Here is a 20,812-nt window from a genome sequence, read left to right on the forward strand (position 1 = left end):
AGATACAATATTTATACAGACAGACCGCCATTCATTTTCTTTTTATAAAAACGGATACTTTACAGTTGTGATGTAAAAAAAACACCTGGAAGTCAGCTCCATCTTTGCCCCAAATGTCTTTTTCACGCATAGCTGCAGAGCACAGCCAAAACGGCTTGCTAAATAAATCTTGTATGTCTCTGGAAACGTTTCCTGGAAGCACGGCTCTCTACCACCACCATTTTGGAACTGGTCCTAGCAGTTCGAACGGCGGTATATGGAGATGTCCATATACCTGTATGTCCATACAGGGATGGAGATGTCCTCAATCAGTGCCTCAACCCCCTTCTAGTTTTACGCTACCAAAGAGGGGCACTTCTGTCTGCTCCCCAAAGGAAAGGTGAGATCTTTCTGTACCCCTTGGATAGACATTAAAAAGGCTACAAAGTCCAGGCTGGCTGTGAGCCAAATGTGAACCGTCCTCAGAGCAGAAAGGAAACAAGATAGGGGCCAAGGCCTGTATTTTAACAGGCAGAAATCCCTAACATTCAATGACTGCCCTTCACAGACATGTTTGGGAACAGTTTGGGCATTCAGACACAGCACCATAAGACATCTCCAAGGCAGTTTGGGGCTTTTGGAAGGCGTGGCTTTTGGAAGACGTGGCTGGCACGTGCCTCATCTGCTGAAATACATAATGTTCCTGGAGATAAGGACAATACACAAAGGTACCTAAAAATAAGAGTAGGGAAAACACAGACCTGTTTAAATGTCCAAGGAGAGTTACTCAAAGATCATCACCACAGAAAGGCAATTTACCCACAGGTGTTTTTTGGGGTTTTTTTTTTGGGGGGGGGTTTGGCTGTGCCACACAGCATGTGGGATCTTAGTTCCCCAGCCCGGGATCGAAGCTGCGCCCCCTGCATTGGAGGCGTGCAGTCCCAACCACAGGACAACCCGGGAAGTCCTACCCATAGTTTTTGTAAGACAAGCAGAGATGGCTGGGGGAGACCAGCATCACAACGATGCAGGCCCCTGGAGGAACAAAGTGGCTGGTATCATGCCTGTGGCATCCAGGAAACAACTGGTTCCAAAGCCAGTTCCCCTTGCCCGTTTGTGAACACCGGCCCTCATCTATGAGTGGCTTTTTTATTTCATCACGCCACATGGCTTGTGGGATCTTAGTTCCCGGACCAGGGGTTTAACCTGGGCCCTGGCAGTGAAAGAGCCAAGTCCTAACCACTGGACCACCAGGGAATTCCCACAAGTGACTTATTTGCTTAAGAGAAACATGTTTACTGGTGCTCGCGGAGCTGCATACAGTATTCTGTAACGCAGTCCACGGCCCCCACCTCGCTGTCCCCACCACACAAACGGGAAGCCAGGCCACCCCTGGCTTCTGTAACTGGCAGTTCCAGCACTTGCACACTGTGGCTGGCAAAGGAGCATCAGGCAGGCTGAGACAGCTACCGCTTATGCCCCTCACCTCCAGCTCACCCTCGTCCTCAAGCCTCGGGGCGAGCTCACTAACTCAATTCCTGCAGGTGGGTCCCAAACTCCAGGGAGAAAGTCAGGCCACTGCACACACAGTGAGCCTTGCGGGACGCAGGCCACTCCACCCTGCAGTCTGCCGCAGACGACAGTACAGCCGAGCACCCTGAGCTATCAAAGGGGCTCTGCAGCCCTCATGCAGTGCTGCAAGAGAACTAAAAGTCATTAGAAAGTAACCCCAATCGACTTCTCCTGCTCAATAAGTTTGTCACACAAAGGGCAGGAACAGTACCATGGTAACGCTTATGTGAAGAAGCTGTGCTGCTCTGAACTTCCCGTCCTTCCTGCCACACCTCTGCTATCACGAGCATCTACAAAATTATTTCAGTGTCTCTTACTGATTTAAACACCTGCATTTCCCCCACCTACAGCTTACCAAAGCAAACACCCGTGTCCCTTCCCAACTGCCCCAAATTAAGACAAATTACCAAATGACCAGCAGTCACAAAAGATATGACAATCTTCAAGATGTTTAGGAAAAAAACCTTTTTTTTGGTCCCTCCCCCTTTTAAATTCAACACTGTCTGGATGAGACAGAAGGAGAACACAACGAAAATGGATTTGTTCTGAAATAGGTCCTTCTCTTCCCACTTATGGGGAAGCAGGATCAAGTGCAGAGAGGTTCCATGTGGATGTGGAAGCGCTATCTGCTCTCAAATGGACCAAATACTCTCAGTGGAACAGCCACAGGAGGCCCCTCAGTGGCAGCTGGGTTTTGCTCCTGGTCCGGCATCCCAACCTGCTCAACAGTGCTGCCATCTTCTCTAAGCCAGCTCTTCACAACAATACTTAGTCTTCTTTCTCCCTAGTCTGATTAGTCCCTTAAATCAAGGAAATGAAAAAACGTGTCATGTGTAAGTAAGATATCGCCCCCCTCGCAAAGAAATCCAATGTTGATAAGAAATGAATTTAAGTATCAATACTTTTCATTTCTGTACGAAGGAAGATCTCAGACGAGCACAGTCATGTGGAGAATAACCTTGGCTGTACACACGATGCCAGAGAGAAAAGAAGACGGGTCACGGAAAGACTGATGGATTCAAATTCCATCTTAGTGTGGGAGTCTTCTCTCGCCCACCCTGCATCCCGACACAGCGGGCAGGGCCCCGACTCCATGTGAGAACAAGTTAGAGGCCATGCTTAGTCTGGGCTGGTGCTCTGCGCTGTCACTCACCTGTGCCATTGGCCGAGCCACTGTGGCTTGGGTTCTTGAGGGGCTGATGCTGCCGGCTGCTAGCACCAGGGCTCTGCTCACCAGTTGCTGTTCTGGTTGAACCACCTGAATGTCTGTGTGTCCTGGGGGTTCAAAATATAAAGCAGACAGATATAAGTCACTGTGAAAAAGACAGAGGTGTGCCCCACCTAAGTCACTGTATTCCCTCTCTTGCTATTTATGGGAAATAAGCCCCGTAATCGTCCTTCTGGTCTTTGACTCGACAGAAGCTGGCCCTGAATGGAGAGACCCATGTAAGCTTCCTTCTTGGTAAAAGCACAGAAGGCAACTTTCGGTAAACTTTTCCATTTGAAGTGAACAAATCCAGAGTGAATTTCCCCCACATCTGAAATAACTGGCAAAATATCCCGTGACCATCACATTATTTTTATTGGGCTTGGATGTAAGAAATAAACAAGAATCACTGCACAGGCTACAGATGACATGTTTCTCCCATTGGCCAAAAAAGAGCCCAAAACTTATCCAAATCCATATTCTCTATGGCTAGAAACATGCTTGCCTTGGGAATAAAAGTCAAGGGGCATTAGACAACTTCAACCAATGTGTATGTTGACATGTTTTATCTAGGAAAGGTGATTCAACATCCATGCAAGTAAATGAGGAACAAATGCAGAGAGGGATCTGTACCGCAAGGAAAATGGTGGAATACAGCAGCAGAGGCTCGATCTAACATCTTCGGAGGACACAAGGCAACAGGCAGTACACGTTCTCACGGTCCTGTGGTAGCTTGATTTTGTTCACTTGATGGAAATGTCTAAGCTTCCCTGCCTTTCTCAGTTTTGTCAAAGGAGGTTATTCTACTTCCTACTCATTATATACTACTTTTCAACAGTGAGATGATTTAAGTACTACCCAGTGAAGAAAAGACCACCCCTCTCCAGGCAGAGAAACAGAGATCCAGAGAACAATTTACAACCACGGGACTCGGGGCAGTGACAATACCACCAACAAGAAACGTGAAAACAATGACTATGGAAGAATTTAATATTCATTGAGCTGGAATATTATGTTCCAGGTACCTGTGGTGTACTGTGCACTCCGCATATATTATCTCATTTAACCTGCAACGCTAGAGGTGGCTTACTATATTATTATGCTCATTTTACAGGTGAAAACAGACACCGAGAAAGTGAGCAATGGGGCAAAGACTCGAATCCAGGTGCTCTGAGGTCAAGAGCCCATTCTCTCTGGTTGGAGGCTGGGGGTGGGAAGCCTGGACTTAAGCTGAATCCCTTCCAGGTTATTCATTGGTCATTTGGTCAATGGCGAGACGAAGACCTCTAATAGAAAGCTCCCAGAAATAGTCACAAATGTAGAAAATAAACTTATAGTTACCAGGGGATAAGCAGGGGAAGGGATAAATTGGAAGACTGGGATTGACACATACACACTACTATATATAAAATAGATAACTAATAAGGACCTACCGTATATTAGCACAGGGAACTCAACTCAATACCCTGTAATGGCCTATATGGGAAAAGAATCTAAAAAAGAGTGGATAGTGACTTCCCTCGTGGTCCAGTGGTTAAGACTTCACCTTCCAATGCAGGGGGTGCAGGTTCGATCCCTGGTCAGGGAGCTAAGATCCCACACGCCTCGGGACCAAAAAACCAAACATAATACAGAAACAATATTGTAAGAAATTCAATAAAGACTTTTAAAATGGTCCACATCAAAAATCTTTAAAAAAAAAAAAGAGTACATATATGTATAACAGATTCACTTTGCTGTACACCTGAAACTAACACAACTTTGTAAATCAACTATACCCCAATAAAATTTTTTTTAAAAATAAACAGCAACAATAAGAAAGAAAAAAGAATGAAAGAAAAAAAGAAAGGAAGAAAGAAAGGAAGAAAGAAAGGAAGGAAGAAAGGAAGGAAGAAAGAAAGCTCCCCCCACTGGGAGGCTCCATACCCACCAGAACATCTCTGCTGGTGAGACATTTTGGTCCAGTATGTTGGGACAAACTTACAGCACAACAAACTCAGATTCCTAGAGGAATAAGAAGTGCCTCCACTGACTACCTTCTCCAACAAGATGAGTATAAACCAAAATGTTAACAGTGATTATCTTTGGACGTTGGGAATATGGATGCCTTTAGTGTTTCCTTTTGTGCTTTTCTGGGTTTTTCTGATTTTCTTCATTAAGCATGTCTACTTTTGAGCAAGGAAGAAACACAATTATTTAAAAAGAAAAAAAAAAGTTTTTTCTTGGGGCCAAAACTACAAAAAAGAAAAAAAAAGAAGAAGAAAAAGAAACATAGCAAACCCTAGAGTCCTTTGTACCTAAGGCTGCGTGGCACTTAAAAATGGATAGAGAGAGTACGACTGAGCTGTGGAAATAAAGATTTAATTTGGACTCTCTTTTTCCGTCTTATTTTTCCCTGAGCTAATTTCATAAATCAAAGCTGTCAATCACACCTCAGTCAAGAAAAATATCTCAGAGTCCCCACTCCATGGGAAGGAATATTAATATTGAGCATTTCACCATAAGTCCTCTTCGAAAGCAGAATGAGTGCAGACTGTTCCAAAGGGAAAGATGGTCATTGGCCACTGGTGAATGTGCGTATATGTGTTGAGGGCAGAGAGCTTGAGAGAGATCAAATTGGTTAATAGAAGGTTTATTTCAGACAAGAATCCCCTTAAAAGGACAAAAGAAGGGCTGGTGGCGCAGTGGTTAAGAATCCGCCTGCCAAGGCAGGGAACACAGGTTCGAGCCTTGGTCCGGGAAGATCCCACATGCCGTGGAGCAACTAAGCCCATGCGCCACAGCTACTGAGCCTGCGCTCTACAGCCCGCAAGCCACAAATACTGAGCCCGCATGACACAACTACTGAAGCCCGCGTGCCTAGAGCCCATGCTCCGCAACAAGAGAAGCCACTGCAATGAGAAGCCCGTGCACCGCAGCAAAGAGTAGGCCCCGCTCGCTGCAACTAGAGAAAGCCCGCACGCAGCAACAAAGACCCAGTGCAGCCAAAAATGAATTAATTAATTTAAAAAAAAAAAAAAGGACAAAAGAAAAAAAGTCTCTGTGATTTTATACTCACAGCCCACAGCAGAGGGCTCACCCCTCTGGGCGCAGCAGGCCACAGGGCAGGGGGTCGGGGGGCAGCATAGAAAATGCGACACTCGTTGTGTCACACGCACGGGCTCTGACAGGCCTGTGATTCCTTCTAAGTCCTGGGCTCCTTGTCCCTCTGCAGAGCAGCTGGGCGTGACAACAGGATGGGTCCCATTACTCTCCTAGCCCCTCCCTCCCTTCCCCAAAGGGGCGTGTGGTCAGAGTTGAGAGAGAATACTTTCAGAAATGTTCAACCACTAATGACAGCAGCACACCCTGAATGACAGGCTGGTGCAGAGCCGGGATTAGCCTGTAAGCCAGGGGCAGCTGGGACCACTTTGTGTGAATTGCCACCTCCCTGCCCGTGGCCCACGGCCACCCAGCTACCCACCCACCCCATACACACACACACACACACACACACACACACACACACACCCTTCCCCCAGATTCTTCTCTTGCCCTAAATCTGGAGCTTCCACTGTTCCCCTCTTGAATTACCTTTAAAATAAGACTCTTAGAAGGAAGAGAAGGCCTCAATGTTTGAGGACAATCTTCTCTTCAGCAGTTTTCTCTCTGGGAGGTCACTCAACCCTTAAAAGATGGGACTGTGTTGTGATTAAAAGCTGGCCCAAAAGCTGAAACCACACACCATAAGCCAAAATAGTACCAGGACACAAGCGGGGCGATGGGGTGGAGATGAGCTGGGCCCCACCACAGGCAGCCTGGCTTCGGCTCTGCCAATGACTTCAACCTTGGCCTGATCCCTCCACCACCTTGGGGGTGGGAGGGAGGAGCTATGCAGCCCCTGGGGCAGTCAGAAGAAGGCAGAACGGCAAAATTCCACGAATGGTTTTAAGTCACCTAGTTACAGAGATTCAGCTCTCACTACACCACGTGCCTCTCAAAATGCTGGTGTGAAGTTACCTAAGTTCCTCCCTCAGATCAGAAACTAAGACCCCCCTAAGGAATGCCAGTCAAGGTCAGGACCCTGGGATTCTCTCTCCACTCTGCAGAAAGAGAACTGATGCAGGTGAGGTCCCCAGGAGAGGGCTCTTGGCTGTCCCTTGCCATTCAAGCTTTGACATTCATAGCACTGGCGTCAGTCCTCAGCTGACCCTGAGAGCCACAGCCTCCAATGTTGTGGGACACCCTGCATTGCTCTGCATGAAGGCCAGAGAATTGCATTCAATTATTATCTTCCGAGCACTAGGCCCTGTTCTAGGGCTAGCAACAAAACAGAAAGAGTCGCTCATCTCAAGGAGCTTACATCTTAGTGGAAACGCAGTGATTTGTACTTCTGCTCAGAAACAAATTTGCATCACACCCTACAATGCCAGTGTGTGAGAGAGCCACTTGTCTAGTGAGAGAGCCTGCCTGATAACTTGGCGCTGTCACCCAGTGCAGCTTTGTTGATCATCACATATGTAATAGTTTATGTGGGGTAATTAAACAAAACAAAACTTTGTTTAAATAAAAAAGCCAGCCCTTGCATCAGTAATGCAAATGAAAACAAAATGAAGAGTCAAAAAAAGTGATGGCTCACAGACACGAAAACAAAAATTTTTGCTAAATTAAAAAATGAAATTCTAAATTTGGTGGTCACTCAGAATTTGGGATTGATAAATCTATCATATCCTTTATGAGGAAATGGATTTAAAAAGTAGTTGGAAAAAAAAAAAAAAAAGTAGTCGGTGTCTTCATCAAAATTTAAAACTCCTGCTCTCCCAAAGACACTATCAAGAAAATGAAAAGACAGTCCCTAGACTGGGAAAAATCATTTGCAAGATACCTATCTGATAAAGGATTTATTTCTAGAAAAAAAAACCTCTCAAAACTCAATAATAAAAAGAATAAACCAATAAAAATAATCAAAAGATTTTAAAAGAGAAGATCTACAAACAGCAAATAAGCACATGAAAGATGCTCAACATCATTAGTCATTAGGGAAATACAAATTAAAACGACAATGAGGTACCATCACACAACTGGTAGAATGGACAAAGTAAAAACAAAACAAAACAAACCTAAAAAATCACACACAAAAAAACAAAACAAAAAAACCTGCCAGTAACAGTACTGGTGAGAACACAAAGCACCTGGGACTCTCAAACACTGCTGGAGGGAACACAACGTGGCACCGTCGCTTTGGAAAAGAGTTTGGCAGTTTCTTATAAAGTTAAACATGCACTTAGCATACAAACCAACAATCCTATGCCTAGGTATTTACGCAAGAGAAATGAAAACGTTCACACGAAACCTGTAGGCAAATTATAGTGACTTTATTCATAATTTCCAAAAACATAAACAACCCAAACTGGTGAATGAACAGACAGACTGCGGTACATCCACACAGTGAAATACTACTCAGTAAATAAAGGGATTGAACTACTGATGATGCAACAACATAGATGAATCACAAATGCATTATGTTAAGTGGAAGACAGACACAAAAGGCTACAGAGTATAGCCATCCATTTTTAGGACATTTAGGAAGAGGTAAAACTGTAGGGAAAGGAAGCAATTAGTATCTGCCAATAGCTGGAGAAAGAAGTAGGGGCTGACTATAAAGGGGCATGAGGGAACTTCTGGGGGGGATGAAACTTTCAATATCTTGATTATGGTAGTGGTTACCAGATGCTATACTTTTATCAAACTGTACATTGCATAGGGGGCGTTTTATTGTATACCTCCGTAAACCTATCTTCATAATTTTAAAAAGCAATTTGTGTGTTTCAATCACTGCAAAAACAGCTCATCATGGGCTTCCCTGGTGGCGCAGTGGTTGAGAGTCCGCCTGCCAACGCAGGGGACACGGGTTCATGCCCCAGTCCGGCAAGATCCCACATGCCACGGGGTGGCTGGGCCCGTGAGCCATGGCCAATGAGCCTGCGCGTCCGGAGCCTGTGCTCCGCCAACGGGAGAGGCCACAACAGTGAGAGGCCCACGTACCACAAAAAAAGAATTCATGGCTGACCGGATACCGGGTGCCAAGCATACTTTTCTATCTTGGTAAAAGAGGCCCAGGATACTAAAGGGAGGTTCTTTGACCTCAGAATTCAGGCCCATTAGCTCAGCAAAAGAGAAGTTTCAGGGTAGAACTACTGATAGTGGGGTTTTCCTCCATTTAAATTAAAAAAAAAAAAAAACCAAAAAACAGATACAGAAGTTAAAAATTGCCTAATAATCTTTTTTTTCTACATCTTTATTAGAGTATAATTGCTTTACAATGGTGTGTTAGTTTCTGCTTTATAACAAAGTGAATCAGTTATACATATACATATGTTCCCATAGCCTAATAATCTTAAAACTCTTCTCACACTCCAATCCAGGGAATCGATTTTTGCCTGGATGACTAGAACCAAGAGGGCGGCCCCTCCTCCAAGTCCTCTTAACTGGGCATTGTCTTTTAATAGCAGCATGGAAACAAAACTGAGTGAGGCTGGGCTGGTTTCCAGTAAAAGAACCAGAAAAAGAAAAAAGAAAAAAACAAAAAAACACACCAGCCACTTAAAATAGAAGCATGGAGGGAAAAAATGGGAAGTGGTGATGGGAAAAGAAACGTTTTCCACCATTCAGAGAGGCGTCACTACTAAGCAAACCTGCTCCCACCTACAGCCGCCTCAATTCTTCCTTCTCATTCAAATGTGGAGGGGGGGCGGGGGGAGGGGGATAAAAAGGAGAGGTGAAAAGGGAAAGGCGCAATTAGAGTTAAAAATGGGGCCATCCGAGTCATTCCAAGGGTAATTTATGGCTCCATTCCACACCCTACCTCTAGCTGCCAGCCTCAGAAACGACAGGAAAGGTAAAAATAAAACTGCTGCAAGTCCATTCTACGTGACAGAAAGACAAGTGATTTACTTTTGCCCAACCTGGAATATAGAGACCTTCTCAATGGTGGCAGCTTCCTGAGACTAAAAAAAATCATTTTAAGAGAGAAAATACAATAAATTTTGACTCACCTCATCTCATCCCAGGTTGCATGTTGGGCTTCACTAAAAAGAACGCTCAAACGCCCTCCCAAACTTGACCGAGAGATGAAGTCCAGGGGAAGCGGTCACTGTCTCGTTCCACCCCACCCCCGCTCGGGGCAGGAGGGGATGATCTGAGGTTTCTTGAACACAGAGGGCAGCCCCTGACTTATTTGTCCCATGTCCTGAGATGGTACAAGGGCATGGGATGCTCTAGCAGCTCAGGAGATGAGCGTGGTGGACCATCTGCCTCCACTGACACGCAGGAGGAAGCTGCACAGGGCTGACCCTGAATACAGAGCTCCAGCTTCTGCTACAGGTGGGCCAGAAAAGTATCTCCACCTTCTTCCTCCCGGCATCACATCTTGTTTGAACCTGGCCCAGCCCAGAGTGTCCCTGTGCTACAGCCCCAGACCTGAAAGAGCCACAGGGGACCCTGCGGTACCAGGGATGACAGTACACGGGGCGTTATTTCTAAGTGTTCTGACAACGAATCGCAAAGGCAGGGATTCAGCAGGAGGGAGGTAAGCTCCTAAAAGAATATGTTCAACAGACATTCCTCCAAACCTCCTTCTAAACTCCTCCCAAGGAAAATTCAGAGCCTTTGCAGATCTACTCGCCTGGCATCCTCTTCTCTGGACTCTTCACCCAGTTGGCTTCTCATCCAAATCTTAGTCTAAATGTCCCTCACCTCCCAGCCTGCACTAAATTGCCTTGAATTGTTTTCACACAGCATTCTAAACTTTTCCTTTATGGCACTTCCATTTGTGATTATATGTTTATCTGTTTAATGTCTGACTTCAACAAGGCCCATGACGGTAGGACCTTGTCTGTTTTGTGTACCTTTGTATAACCAGCACCTAGAATGCGCTTGGCCCCAGAGTAGGCATATAAAAACATTTGCTGAATGAATAAAAGAAGCAAGCTCTCAAGCACAAAAGCACTCTTGGGCCTGTAATCTCTAATACTTCTCATGTTTGTGGCAACCAGTCCTCACCTCCCCATCTCCCTCCACCCTTTTAAAGAATGGAATCCGTGCTGAGAGATGGAATCCACAATCTACCAGGTTTTGAGAAGTGCCAGAGCTAGTGTCTTCCAGAAAGGTTAGCCCTGAACATCATGTAAAAACATTCTCTAGGGCTTCCCTGGTGGCGCAGTGGTTGAGAGTCCGCCTGCCGATGCAGGGGACACAGGTTCGTGCCCCGGTTCGGGAGGATCCCGCATGCGGCAGAGTGGCTGGGCCCGTGAGCCATGGCCGCTGGGCTTCCGCGTCCGGAGCCTGTGCTCTGCAACGGGAGAGGCCACAACAGGGAGAGGCCCGCGTACCGCAAAAAAAAAAAAAAAAAAAAAAAAACATTCTCTAGCATCAGGGTCTACAGATAAAAATCATTTCATTAGACTCATTACTAAAATTGCAAGACAATCTTCAAATCCAACCAAATTTTATTTTTCATGGTTTTTTTTGTTCTAGCTATAATTTTCAAGTGCTCTCCAACAGGTGAAGACTAGGCAAGTGATTAAATATGGGATTTAAGAAAGATACCTTCTGTGGTCGGCAGAATTTCTAAAATGCCCCTCCTCCCAAAGACACCCCACCCTAATGCCTAAAACTAGGGAATATGATGATATATCACACCCTTGATTATGTTATTATATGGCACGTGATATTACCATAGTAATATATGATAATATTATGATATTATATGGCACAGCTGACGTTAAGAAAGGGACATGAGGGAATTCCCTGGTAGTCCAGTGGTTAGGACTCGGCATTTTCACTGCTGGGGCCCAGGTTCAATCTCCAGTCGGGATTGCCATGCCATGTGGCCAAATAAAAAAAAAATGTATTTAAAAAAAAGAAAAAAGGGACATCATCCAGATGGGTCCAATCTAATGACATAATCTCCTAAAAGCAGAAGACTTTCTCCAGCAGTTGTCAAAAGTGGAGGGCAGAAGAGAAAATCAGAGAGATTCAAAGCACGAGGGAAATCTGACACACCCTTGCCAGCCTGATGATGAGTGGGGTGTGGGGGGGGTACATATAAGAAGAAATGTGGATGGCCTTAATAAGGAGCTGAGTAAGGACCTAACTGAGAGCCAGCAAGGAAATGGGAACTCCGTCCTACAATGACTCAGTCAATGACTTGAATCAGCTTTGAAGCAAATTCTTCCTTAGTTTCCAGACAAGCATGCAGCCCTGCTGACACCTTGATTTTGGCCTTGTGAGACCCTAAGGAGACCAGTCAGACAGCTATGGTGTCCTCGTCTTCTGACCTACAGAACTGTGAGCTCACAAATGATGCTGTTTTGAGCCCTAAGTTCGTGGTGATTTGTTACACGGCAGTTGAAAACTAATAGATCCTCTCAGCACAAATAAATGTCAGTTTCCACAGAAGAAGATACTAATTTTCAAATATACGCCCAGGTAATTCTTGCCGAGCACCCCACCTCACTCTGTTAGAAGGCCTTATACAGAGATGGAGATGCCCTATGGAATCAGTGCTCATCTCATAGGGACACATTTCCATGATCCGAATGTCCTTTATGAGACACGCATTCCTCACATTCAACCATCACTTGGGGATTTGAACAGCTATATATATGTGGGACATTACTGTTCTCAGAGAGTGAGTAAGTAACTCTCTTTCCTGGTAGAGTTCAGGCACATGGACTTCACACATTCCTTTTCCAAGTAAGACGTATTTATGTGTCAACTTATCTCTGATTCCAATGTTAACCTTAAAAATTGCAAGGATTTGAGAAGAACAGTCCATGAAAAGGGTTCAAAGTGGAAACATCAATCATGAAGAAAAAAAGAGGAGGAACAGGAGGGACAGAGCAGGCAGTGGGAACCCACCACATTCTTGGTAGTCCAGCTAAGCCTTGGAAAGCACAAGGCCATCCTGATAAAAAGTCTCCCCTGTAACCTGTGCCCCTGAAACCGCCACTTCTCAGGGAGTCAGGGTGCCAAGGAATGTAAACCAGTAGGAAGACCCACCCCAAAGTCCTGGCAAGTGAGAAGCAGGAACACAAGACTCTTTCAACTCAACAAGGATTTATTGAGTTGCTGCTACGTGCAGCAAAGCACTATTCTAGGCCCTGGTAGGGACACAAAGATGCATAAGGTCCAGATGAGTTTGGCTGAGAACTCAGCACCACTCCCCCTGTACCCCTCCCCACCTCCAAAACAAGGAGTGCTGTAGATGGAAGAGGAAAAACTAACTCCTCAGGAGTCCCCAGTTCACCATTCTTTCCTAAGTGCAAAGCAAAATTGTATGATGTGATTTAAAATAAAGCTTTTTGCTTACCTTTTTTAAGGTAAATTTTTTAAGGTAAAATTTTAAAGAAAAAGAACCATGTCCTCATCTCCCCTTCTCCTTCACAAAATAACAATTATTCGTACCATCTCCTATTCTAGACTTTCGCTAATCTCATGTTAAAAAGTGTTGCTGTTTTCTCATTTTAAAGTTGTACCTTCAAAGGCCATTTATAAGCACACAAAATAGACCCAACATGTAGATGTGCCATAAAAGTCCAAGTAAAGTCCAAGTCCAAACAGAAAATCTTCAGACAGGGAGCCTGGGTAGAAATTCTTGTTCTCTTTACACTGTTAGGTGCAGAATTTCACACTCCATTATCAAATAATCAGTGAGCCAAAGATACCTTCAACTCATCAAGACAAAGAAAAGGCAGGCCAAACACGGGCTTAAAGTGCAAAGTTAGCTTAGCAAAGGGAAACAAGGAAGGCAGGACAGATAGCAATTAAAAGGCAAGAAGATAAAAAGATAGCATCTTTGGAGAAAACTCCAAAGATCTCGAGAATCACAAGAAACATAAATGGACTAACCGTGAGAGCTTAAAGATAAAAGGTATCATATTGGTTTGGGTTTTTTTTCAACCTTTTTTTAAAATTTAAATATAGTTGTCATATAAATTACATTAGTTTCAGGTATACGACATAGTGGTTCAACATTTATATACATTCCGAACTGATCACCACAATGTCTAGTTACCATCTGTTACCATACAAAGTGATTACAATATTACTGACTACATTCCCTACATCGTACATATGTCACCATGATTTATTTATTTTATAACTGGAAGTCTGCACCTCTTAATCCTCTTCACCTATTTCTCCCAACCTCCCACGCACCTCATACTATTTGTTAAAAATCCCATTAAATGCTGTTGCAAGCAACACCATCTAATATATAAGCATCCAAAAGGCTGAAACTAAATGTGTGGGGAAAAATATGCTGAGAAAACACAAAACAAAGGTCAGCTGGGGAAGCTATGTTAATGTCAAACCAAACAGATTTTTTTTTTTTTTTTGCTGTATGCGGGCCTCTCACTGTTGTGGCCCCTCCCGTTGCGGAGCACAGGCTCCGGACACGCAGGCCCAGAGGCCATGGCTCATGGGCCCAGCCACTCCGCGGCATGTGGGATCTTCCTGGACCGGGGCACGAACCCGTGTCCCCTGCATCGGCAGGCGGACTCTCAACCACTGCGCCACCAGGGAAGTCCCCCAAACAGATTTTTTAAATGATTTTTAAAATTCAGGCATATTTATTAATACATACAGTCAAATTCACCCTTTTTAAGGGTGCAGTCCAGTGAGTTTTAACAAACACATACAATCGTGTTACCACCACCACAGTCAAGACATAAAACATTTCCATCGCCCCCCAAAACTTCTTGGTGCCCTTGGCAGTCAATCCCCCCCTCAATTCCCAACAACTGCTGACTGATTTCTGTCCCAATAATTGTGCCTTTTCCAGTATATTATGTAAATGGAGTCACATAGAATGTAGCTCTTTGTGTCTGGCTTCTTGCACTTAGCATAATGCTTTTGAGAATCACCCATGTTGTTGTAGGCTGTTCCTTTTTATTGCTCAGAACAAATAAATTTTAAGAGAAAAAACTCTAGAAAAAGAGAAGATCGTGAGATAAGGATAAAAGGTTCAATTCGCCCACAAGACGTACTTCAAATTTGCATTGTGGACAAAATAACCTTGAAATACATAACGCAGAAATTCATGGGAATTCCCTGGTGGCACAGTGGTTAAGAATCAGCCTGCCAATGCAGAGGACACAGGTTCGAGCCCTGGTCCGGGAAGACTCCACAAGCCGCGGAGCAACTAAACCCGTGCGCCACAACTACTGAAGCCCGTGTGCCCAGAGCCCCACAAAAGAGAAGCCACTGCAATGAGAAGCCTGCGCACCGCAACAAAGAGTAGCCCCTGCTCACTGCAACTAGACAAAGCCCGTGCCCAGCAATGAAGACCCAACGCAGCCATAAATAAATAAATAAATAAATACATTTATTTTTTAAAAAAGGAAAGAAATTCATGGATATAATCTGGCCCTACCTGTTACTGCTGTCACCTCCTATTTTCCCTTCACTCCCTCCACTCCAGCCAGACTGGCCTCCTTCAACTCCAAAGGCACGTTCCCAGCTCGGTTCCTTTGCAAGAGCCATTGCTCTGCCCAACATTCTTCTCTGAGATAGCCTCATGGATAAATCTCTCACCTTCTTCAAATCTTTGCTTATAGGTCACCTTCTTAATGATACCTCTCTTTTTGTTTGTTTTTTGCGGTATGTGGACCTCTCACTGCTGTGGCCTCTCCCGTTGCGGAGCACAGGCTCTGGATGCGCAAGCTCAGCGGCCATGGCTCACGGACCTAGCCGCTCCGCGGCATGTGGGATCTTCCCGGACCGGGGCACGAACCCCTGTCCCCTGTATCGGCAGGCGGACTCTCAACCACTGCGCCACCAGGGAAGCCCTAATGATACCTCTCTTGACTGCATTATATAATTGTGCATTCTGCTATTGTGTAATACATTTATATATATATTTTTTCACGTGGATCAAATTTGTTTTTTAAATAATGAAGATCAATAAAACCAGAAAAAAGAGGAACACTCTGGGATTCCACACTACTACAGATGCCAAGGCAGGCAACTTTTCCAGAAAGGATGAGTCCACAAGGTGAAACCTGCAGACAAGTCAGCTGGCCTTTTGTGGCTGTAATTTTGGCAGAATGATAGAGGCGGATGCTAGAATGAAGCGAACTAATACACAAATAGAGATAAGGATGGGAGACCCATAGAATATTAAGACTAATATCTTCACTATATTTTCAGTAAGTTATGGGTACATAACAACTTCAGGAACCCCTGTGGCATGTAGAGCGTAAAGCACTAGAAATTCCGTGCTTCAGTTCTGTGACTATTTTTACCTAACGCAAAATGAAAAAGCTAAATATAGAATTGTTCCAGTGTTTGAAAGGAGTCGTTCTATTTAGGTTATGGAGCATGCCATCATAAAGACAGTCACTAAACCAAACCCCAAATCTCCACTTCCACAGACCTTGGCACTTTCAAAAGGAGCCATCCAGTGCCAACAGAATCCTAAAGGAAAAGTCTAACCTCACCAAACCACAACCACAAACACCATGGCTTCAGCAACCCTTTCCCCCACCATCCACATCTGTCCAAAGCATTTGCAGTCAGTTCTATTCCAATCTTTGATCATCCCATACCCAAACTGCTCAAGCTCCCATGACTAAAAAATCCTTTCTCTGAGATGCATACTCTTTTTATTGGTTTCTCTCTAAACTCTTTCCCTTTCAATCACAATTTTCTGGGACTGAGAAGTGCTAAAATCCAGACACAGATCTAGTTAAAATACAATAGAAATTTCACCCCGTCCCCTAAATCGTGGAGACACTTATATTGGCCCCATTGTTCACTGTCAGGAATACACTTTGATTTGCTCTGTATCTCCTAAGTTTGTTTTGCTCTGCATTCCTCCTCCTATGGATACGCTTTTAGAGGAATGACTCCGTCCCAGTTCCACAGAGCCTGCTAAGCACCAATCACAACCGTCATGGGGGATGCCACCTTAAAGTGACAGCTTCATAAGCTGCTCCCCTCCTGCATTTCTTATTTCCATGAATGGCGTCTCAATCCAAGAACCTGGGAGTCCCCTATATGCCTCCTCATCCTCCACCCTGTCTCACTAGTGAGTCACCCAGTCCTGCTCAATGATTACACCTCCTATAGGTCTTTCTCCTATTTCCTCCCTAATCTGCCACCACCCACAGCTAGTCATCCACTCCTATCTCACCAGTTCCCACAGCAGTCCTCTTATTGGTCTCTGAGTCTAGCCTCAACCTCCACTGTGTCAGACATTCCTACCTTCTTCTATTCCACATGTGTCCCTTGTCCTGTCCCCTCACTGCATGGGCCAGAAAACTCTCAGACTACCATGCCCCTAGGTTCTGGAAGTGATTTAGGTTGCACCAATGAGGAGCTCTTGCAGGAGATTTGGAAAGCAGAAGAAAGGGAGAGACCACCACCAGGTGGTGGTGATGGCTGTCAGTAGTTCCAGCAGTCTCCCTGCTTCACTGCCTGGACACCACTTCATGCACATGCAGTGGCTGGAGGGGCAGAAGTTTCCTGACATCTGTCTGGATTGCCACCACAGGACTATGACCTTGAAACCAAGGATGGGGAGGGCCTCATTTCTCCTCCAGCCCACCCAGTGACTTTTATAAATACCTAATTCCCCATATTATATCCCTTTCTGCTCAAAATACCTAGAGTGGTTTCTGTTTCCTGCAATGAACCCTAACTGATACAACTTCAAATTCATCCAGCAGATACTTACCTGAATAATTTACCACAGAAATAACACAACATGCCCTTGCTCAGAACTCAGTGGTTTCCTATCTCCAAAGAATAAAATCTGAAGTCCTCAGCAAAGCATAACCCTTTGTGAACTGGCCTCACCTTCTTACCATCTCCCACAGCGGGATCAGCATTCTGTAAAGGGCCAGACAGTGAATATCTTAGGCTTTGCAGACCATATGGTCTCTGTCACACCTATTTAACTCTGCCATCGTAGCGTGAAAGTAGCCATAGATAATATGTAAATGAATGAGTATAGCTGTATTCGAATAAAATTTTATTTACAAAAAGAGGTGGTCAAGAGAATAAGAAGACAAGACATAGACTGGAAGAAAATATTTGCAAAAGACATATCTGATAAAGGACTGTTATCAGAACTCTTAAAACGCAACAATAAAGAAAGGAAAAACCTGATTTAAAAAATGGGCAAAAGACCTGAACAGACACCTCACCAAAGAAGATATACAGATGGCAAATAAGTATTTGAAAACCTGCTCTACCGCGTACATCATCAGGTAAATGCAAATGAGATACCACTACATGCCTATTAGAATGGCCAAAGTCTGGAACACTGACAGCACCAAATGCTGGTGAGGATGCAGAGCAACAGGAATTCTCATTCATTGCTGGTAGGGATGTAAAATGGTACAGCCATTTTGGAAGACAGCTTGGCAATTTCTTACAAAACTAAATATACTCTTACACTCTTACCATACAACCTAGCAATTGCTCTCCTTGGTATTACCCAAGGAGTTGAAAACACATCCACAGACAAACCTGCACAGGGATGTTTACAGCAGCTTTATTCATAACTGTCAAAACTCAGAAGCAACCAAGATTTCCTGTAGGTGAACGAGTAAACCGTGGTACATCCAGATAATGGAATTTTATTCAGTGCTAAAAAACAAATGAGCTATCAAGCCATGAAAAGACATGGAGGAACCTCAAATGCACATTACTAAGTGAAAGGAGACAATCTGAGCTACAAACTTTATGATTCCAATTATATGACATTCTAGAAAAAGGCAAAACTATGTAGACAGTAAAAGGATCAGTAGTTGCCAGGAATTAATAGGGAGGAAGGTATGAATAGGCAAAACACAGGAGATTTTTAGAGCCCCGAAAGTATTCTGCGTAATACTATTAATGGTGCATACAAGTCACTATACATTTGTCAAAACTCACAAAGTGTACAACAGCAAGAATGAACCCTAATATAAACTATGGACGTTGGGGGGTAAAGTCCCTCATTATCATTTGGGATAATGATGTGTCAATGTAGGTTCAGCGATTGTAACAAAATGTACCACTCTAGTGTGGGATGCTGATAGCAGGGGAGGCTGTGTGTAAGTGTGGCAGGGGGTATATGGGAAATCTCTGTACCTCATACTCAGTTTTGCTATGAACCTAACACTGCTCTAAACAAACAAACAAACAGGTGGCAGCCTGGATGTGACCTGCAAACAATGGTTTGCTTCAGCTATCATCCTGAATATCTATGTGTCCACGTTACCAAATGACTAATATGTCCTCGAATATGCCAAGTTCTCTTTTTCTCCATTGCATTTTCCCACGCTGCTCCCTCAGCCTGAGTGACTTCCCTTACCCCCACTTCAATGGTCTGCAAACTCCTTAAAAGTACAGCTCAAGGGGCTTCCCTGGTGGCTCAGTGGTTGAGAGTCCGCCTGCTGTTGCAGGGGACGCGGGTTCGTGCCCCAGTCCGGGAAGATCCCACATGCCGCAGAGCGGCTGGGCCCGTGAGCCATGGCCGCTGAGCCTGCGCGTCCGGAGCCTGTGCTTCGCAACGGGAGAGGCCACAACAGTGAGAGGCCTGCGTACCGCAAAAAAAAAAAAAAAAAAAGTACAGCTCAAATGTGTGAGGTTTTCCCCTAAGCCCCGCCAGGTGGATTTAGGTAAACTTTCCACTGCCTTCACTCACCATCACTATGGGGTCCATTGCACTAAACTAGAATTCTCACCTGTGACTCTGTATCCTACTGGGTGCCAGTCCTCAATGTCAGGGGCCGTGGCTTTTCTTTTTTTTTTTTTTTTTTTTTTTTTTTTCTTTTTTTTTTTTTTTTTCCACCACAAACTAATTTTTTTTTTTTTTTTTTTTTTTTCGGCTTTTCATCTTTTTATCACCACAACCTAGCTCACAGCCTGGCACTCATGTCTGTGGAACAAATATTGCCTCCAATCGCAGATACTTCGGATACTTGCCTTACTTTCTGGCACATACCACACCTCTCTGGGCTCAGAAGAGATGCCCAGTAAAGACCAATGAAATAAATGGATCTGAATAAATAAGCGTACAATAGGGAATTCCCTGGCGGTCCAGTGGTTAGGACTCTGTGCTTACACTGCCAGGGGCCTGGTCGGGGAACTAAGATCCCACAAGCCTCGCAGCATGGCCAAAAGCAAACAAAAAAATGTACAATAATGTATAATGCATAATTTTAATTAGTGCAGAATTAATAAATAATAATTGATTGATAAATTAATAATTAATATATAAATTAATGTGTAGTTAATCTCCAGGATGACTTTTCAATGTCTGCCTTTGAGAACGCAGTGGGGCTCCTGTCCACAGTCTCAATCCTATTCCTTACACACCACCTGCTCAGAAGAGAGCCCTGAAAGCTCCTTGTGTGCAGGGACCAGATCTTAGTTATCAATGAACAAGTAAATGAAGTACACGCATTCCTTTTCTTACTCCTTTCTCATCCCCAGTAATCGTAGTGAGGCTAGAGCTAGATTTTAAGTAAAAGCTATTGGATGGGAGGCCTGAACTGTAAAGATGCTGGGTTCAGTGTCATGCTGACAGGGTGACATCGCCACATGACTACAGTTCCAAATCAATTAGCCTTTAGTCATCTCAGTGGAAGGACAGGTGACAGTAGCCAACAATGACAGAGTGCCTGAAGGCTCAGTTCCTATCCACCCCTCGTTACCCCATTAGTTTTGCTTCCCAGGACTCCCAGCAGTGTTCCCAGAAGTCTCAGGCCCCGTTAAGTTTATTTTTCTTTCCTTTCTGGGCTAGGCTGTCTGCAGACACAGCTGATGAGCTATTTAGAGCTCACCAGAGACCTTGCGCCTTTCTATGCTGCCAAGATTACAGCTCTTTTACATCTCCAGAGGTCACTGATGCCAAGGCAAGGGAGTCAATAAATCGGATATGTTTTCATCAAAGCAGGATAAAAAGGGAGAGAGGAAAGGAGGCTGGATGAAAACTTATTACAGGAGGGTCTAAACTTTCACATGTAAAAGAATTGTGTGGGAGTTTGTTAAAATCTAGATTCCAACCAACACTGCCCA

The 20,812-nt window shown here is 44.4% G+C and overlaps 1 protein-coding gene across 1 annotated transcript in view; it reads right to left on the reverse strand.

The window, feature by feature from the left end:
- WWP2 (WW domain containing E3 ubiquitin protein ligase 2) overlaps positions 1-20,812 on the reverse strand; it is a 122,094-nt gene that overhangs the window by 57,280 nt on the left and 44,002 nt on the right. Inside the window, exon 6 of the mRNA XM_024763090.1 lies at positions 2,705-2,826. Coding sequence (XP_024618858.1) covers positions 2,705-2,826 — 122 coding nt within the window. The remainder of the gene's footprint in view (positions 1-2,704; positions 2,827-20,812) is intronic.

Source organism: Neophocaena asiaeorientalis, unplaced genomic scaffold (assembly GCF_003031525.2).
Source record: "Neophocaena asiaeorientalis asiaeorientalis breed wild unplaced genomic scaffold, Neophocaena_asiaeorientalis_V1.1 scaffold678, whole genome shotgun sequence".
Classification (NCBI taxonomy): Eukaryota; Metazoa; Chordata; class Mammalia; order Artiodactyla; family Phocoenidae; genus Neophocaena; species Neophocaena asiaeorientalis.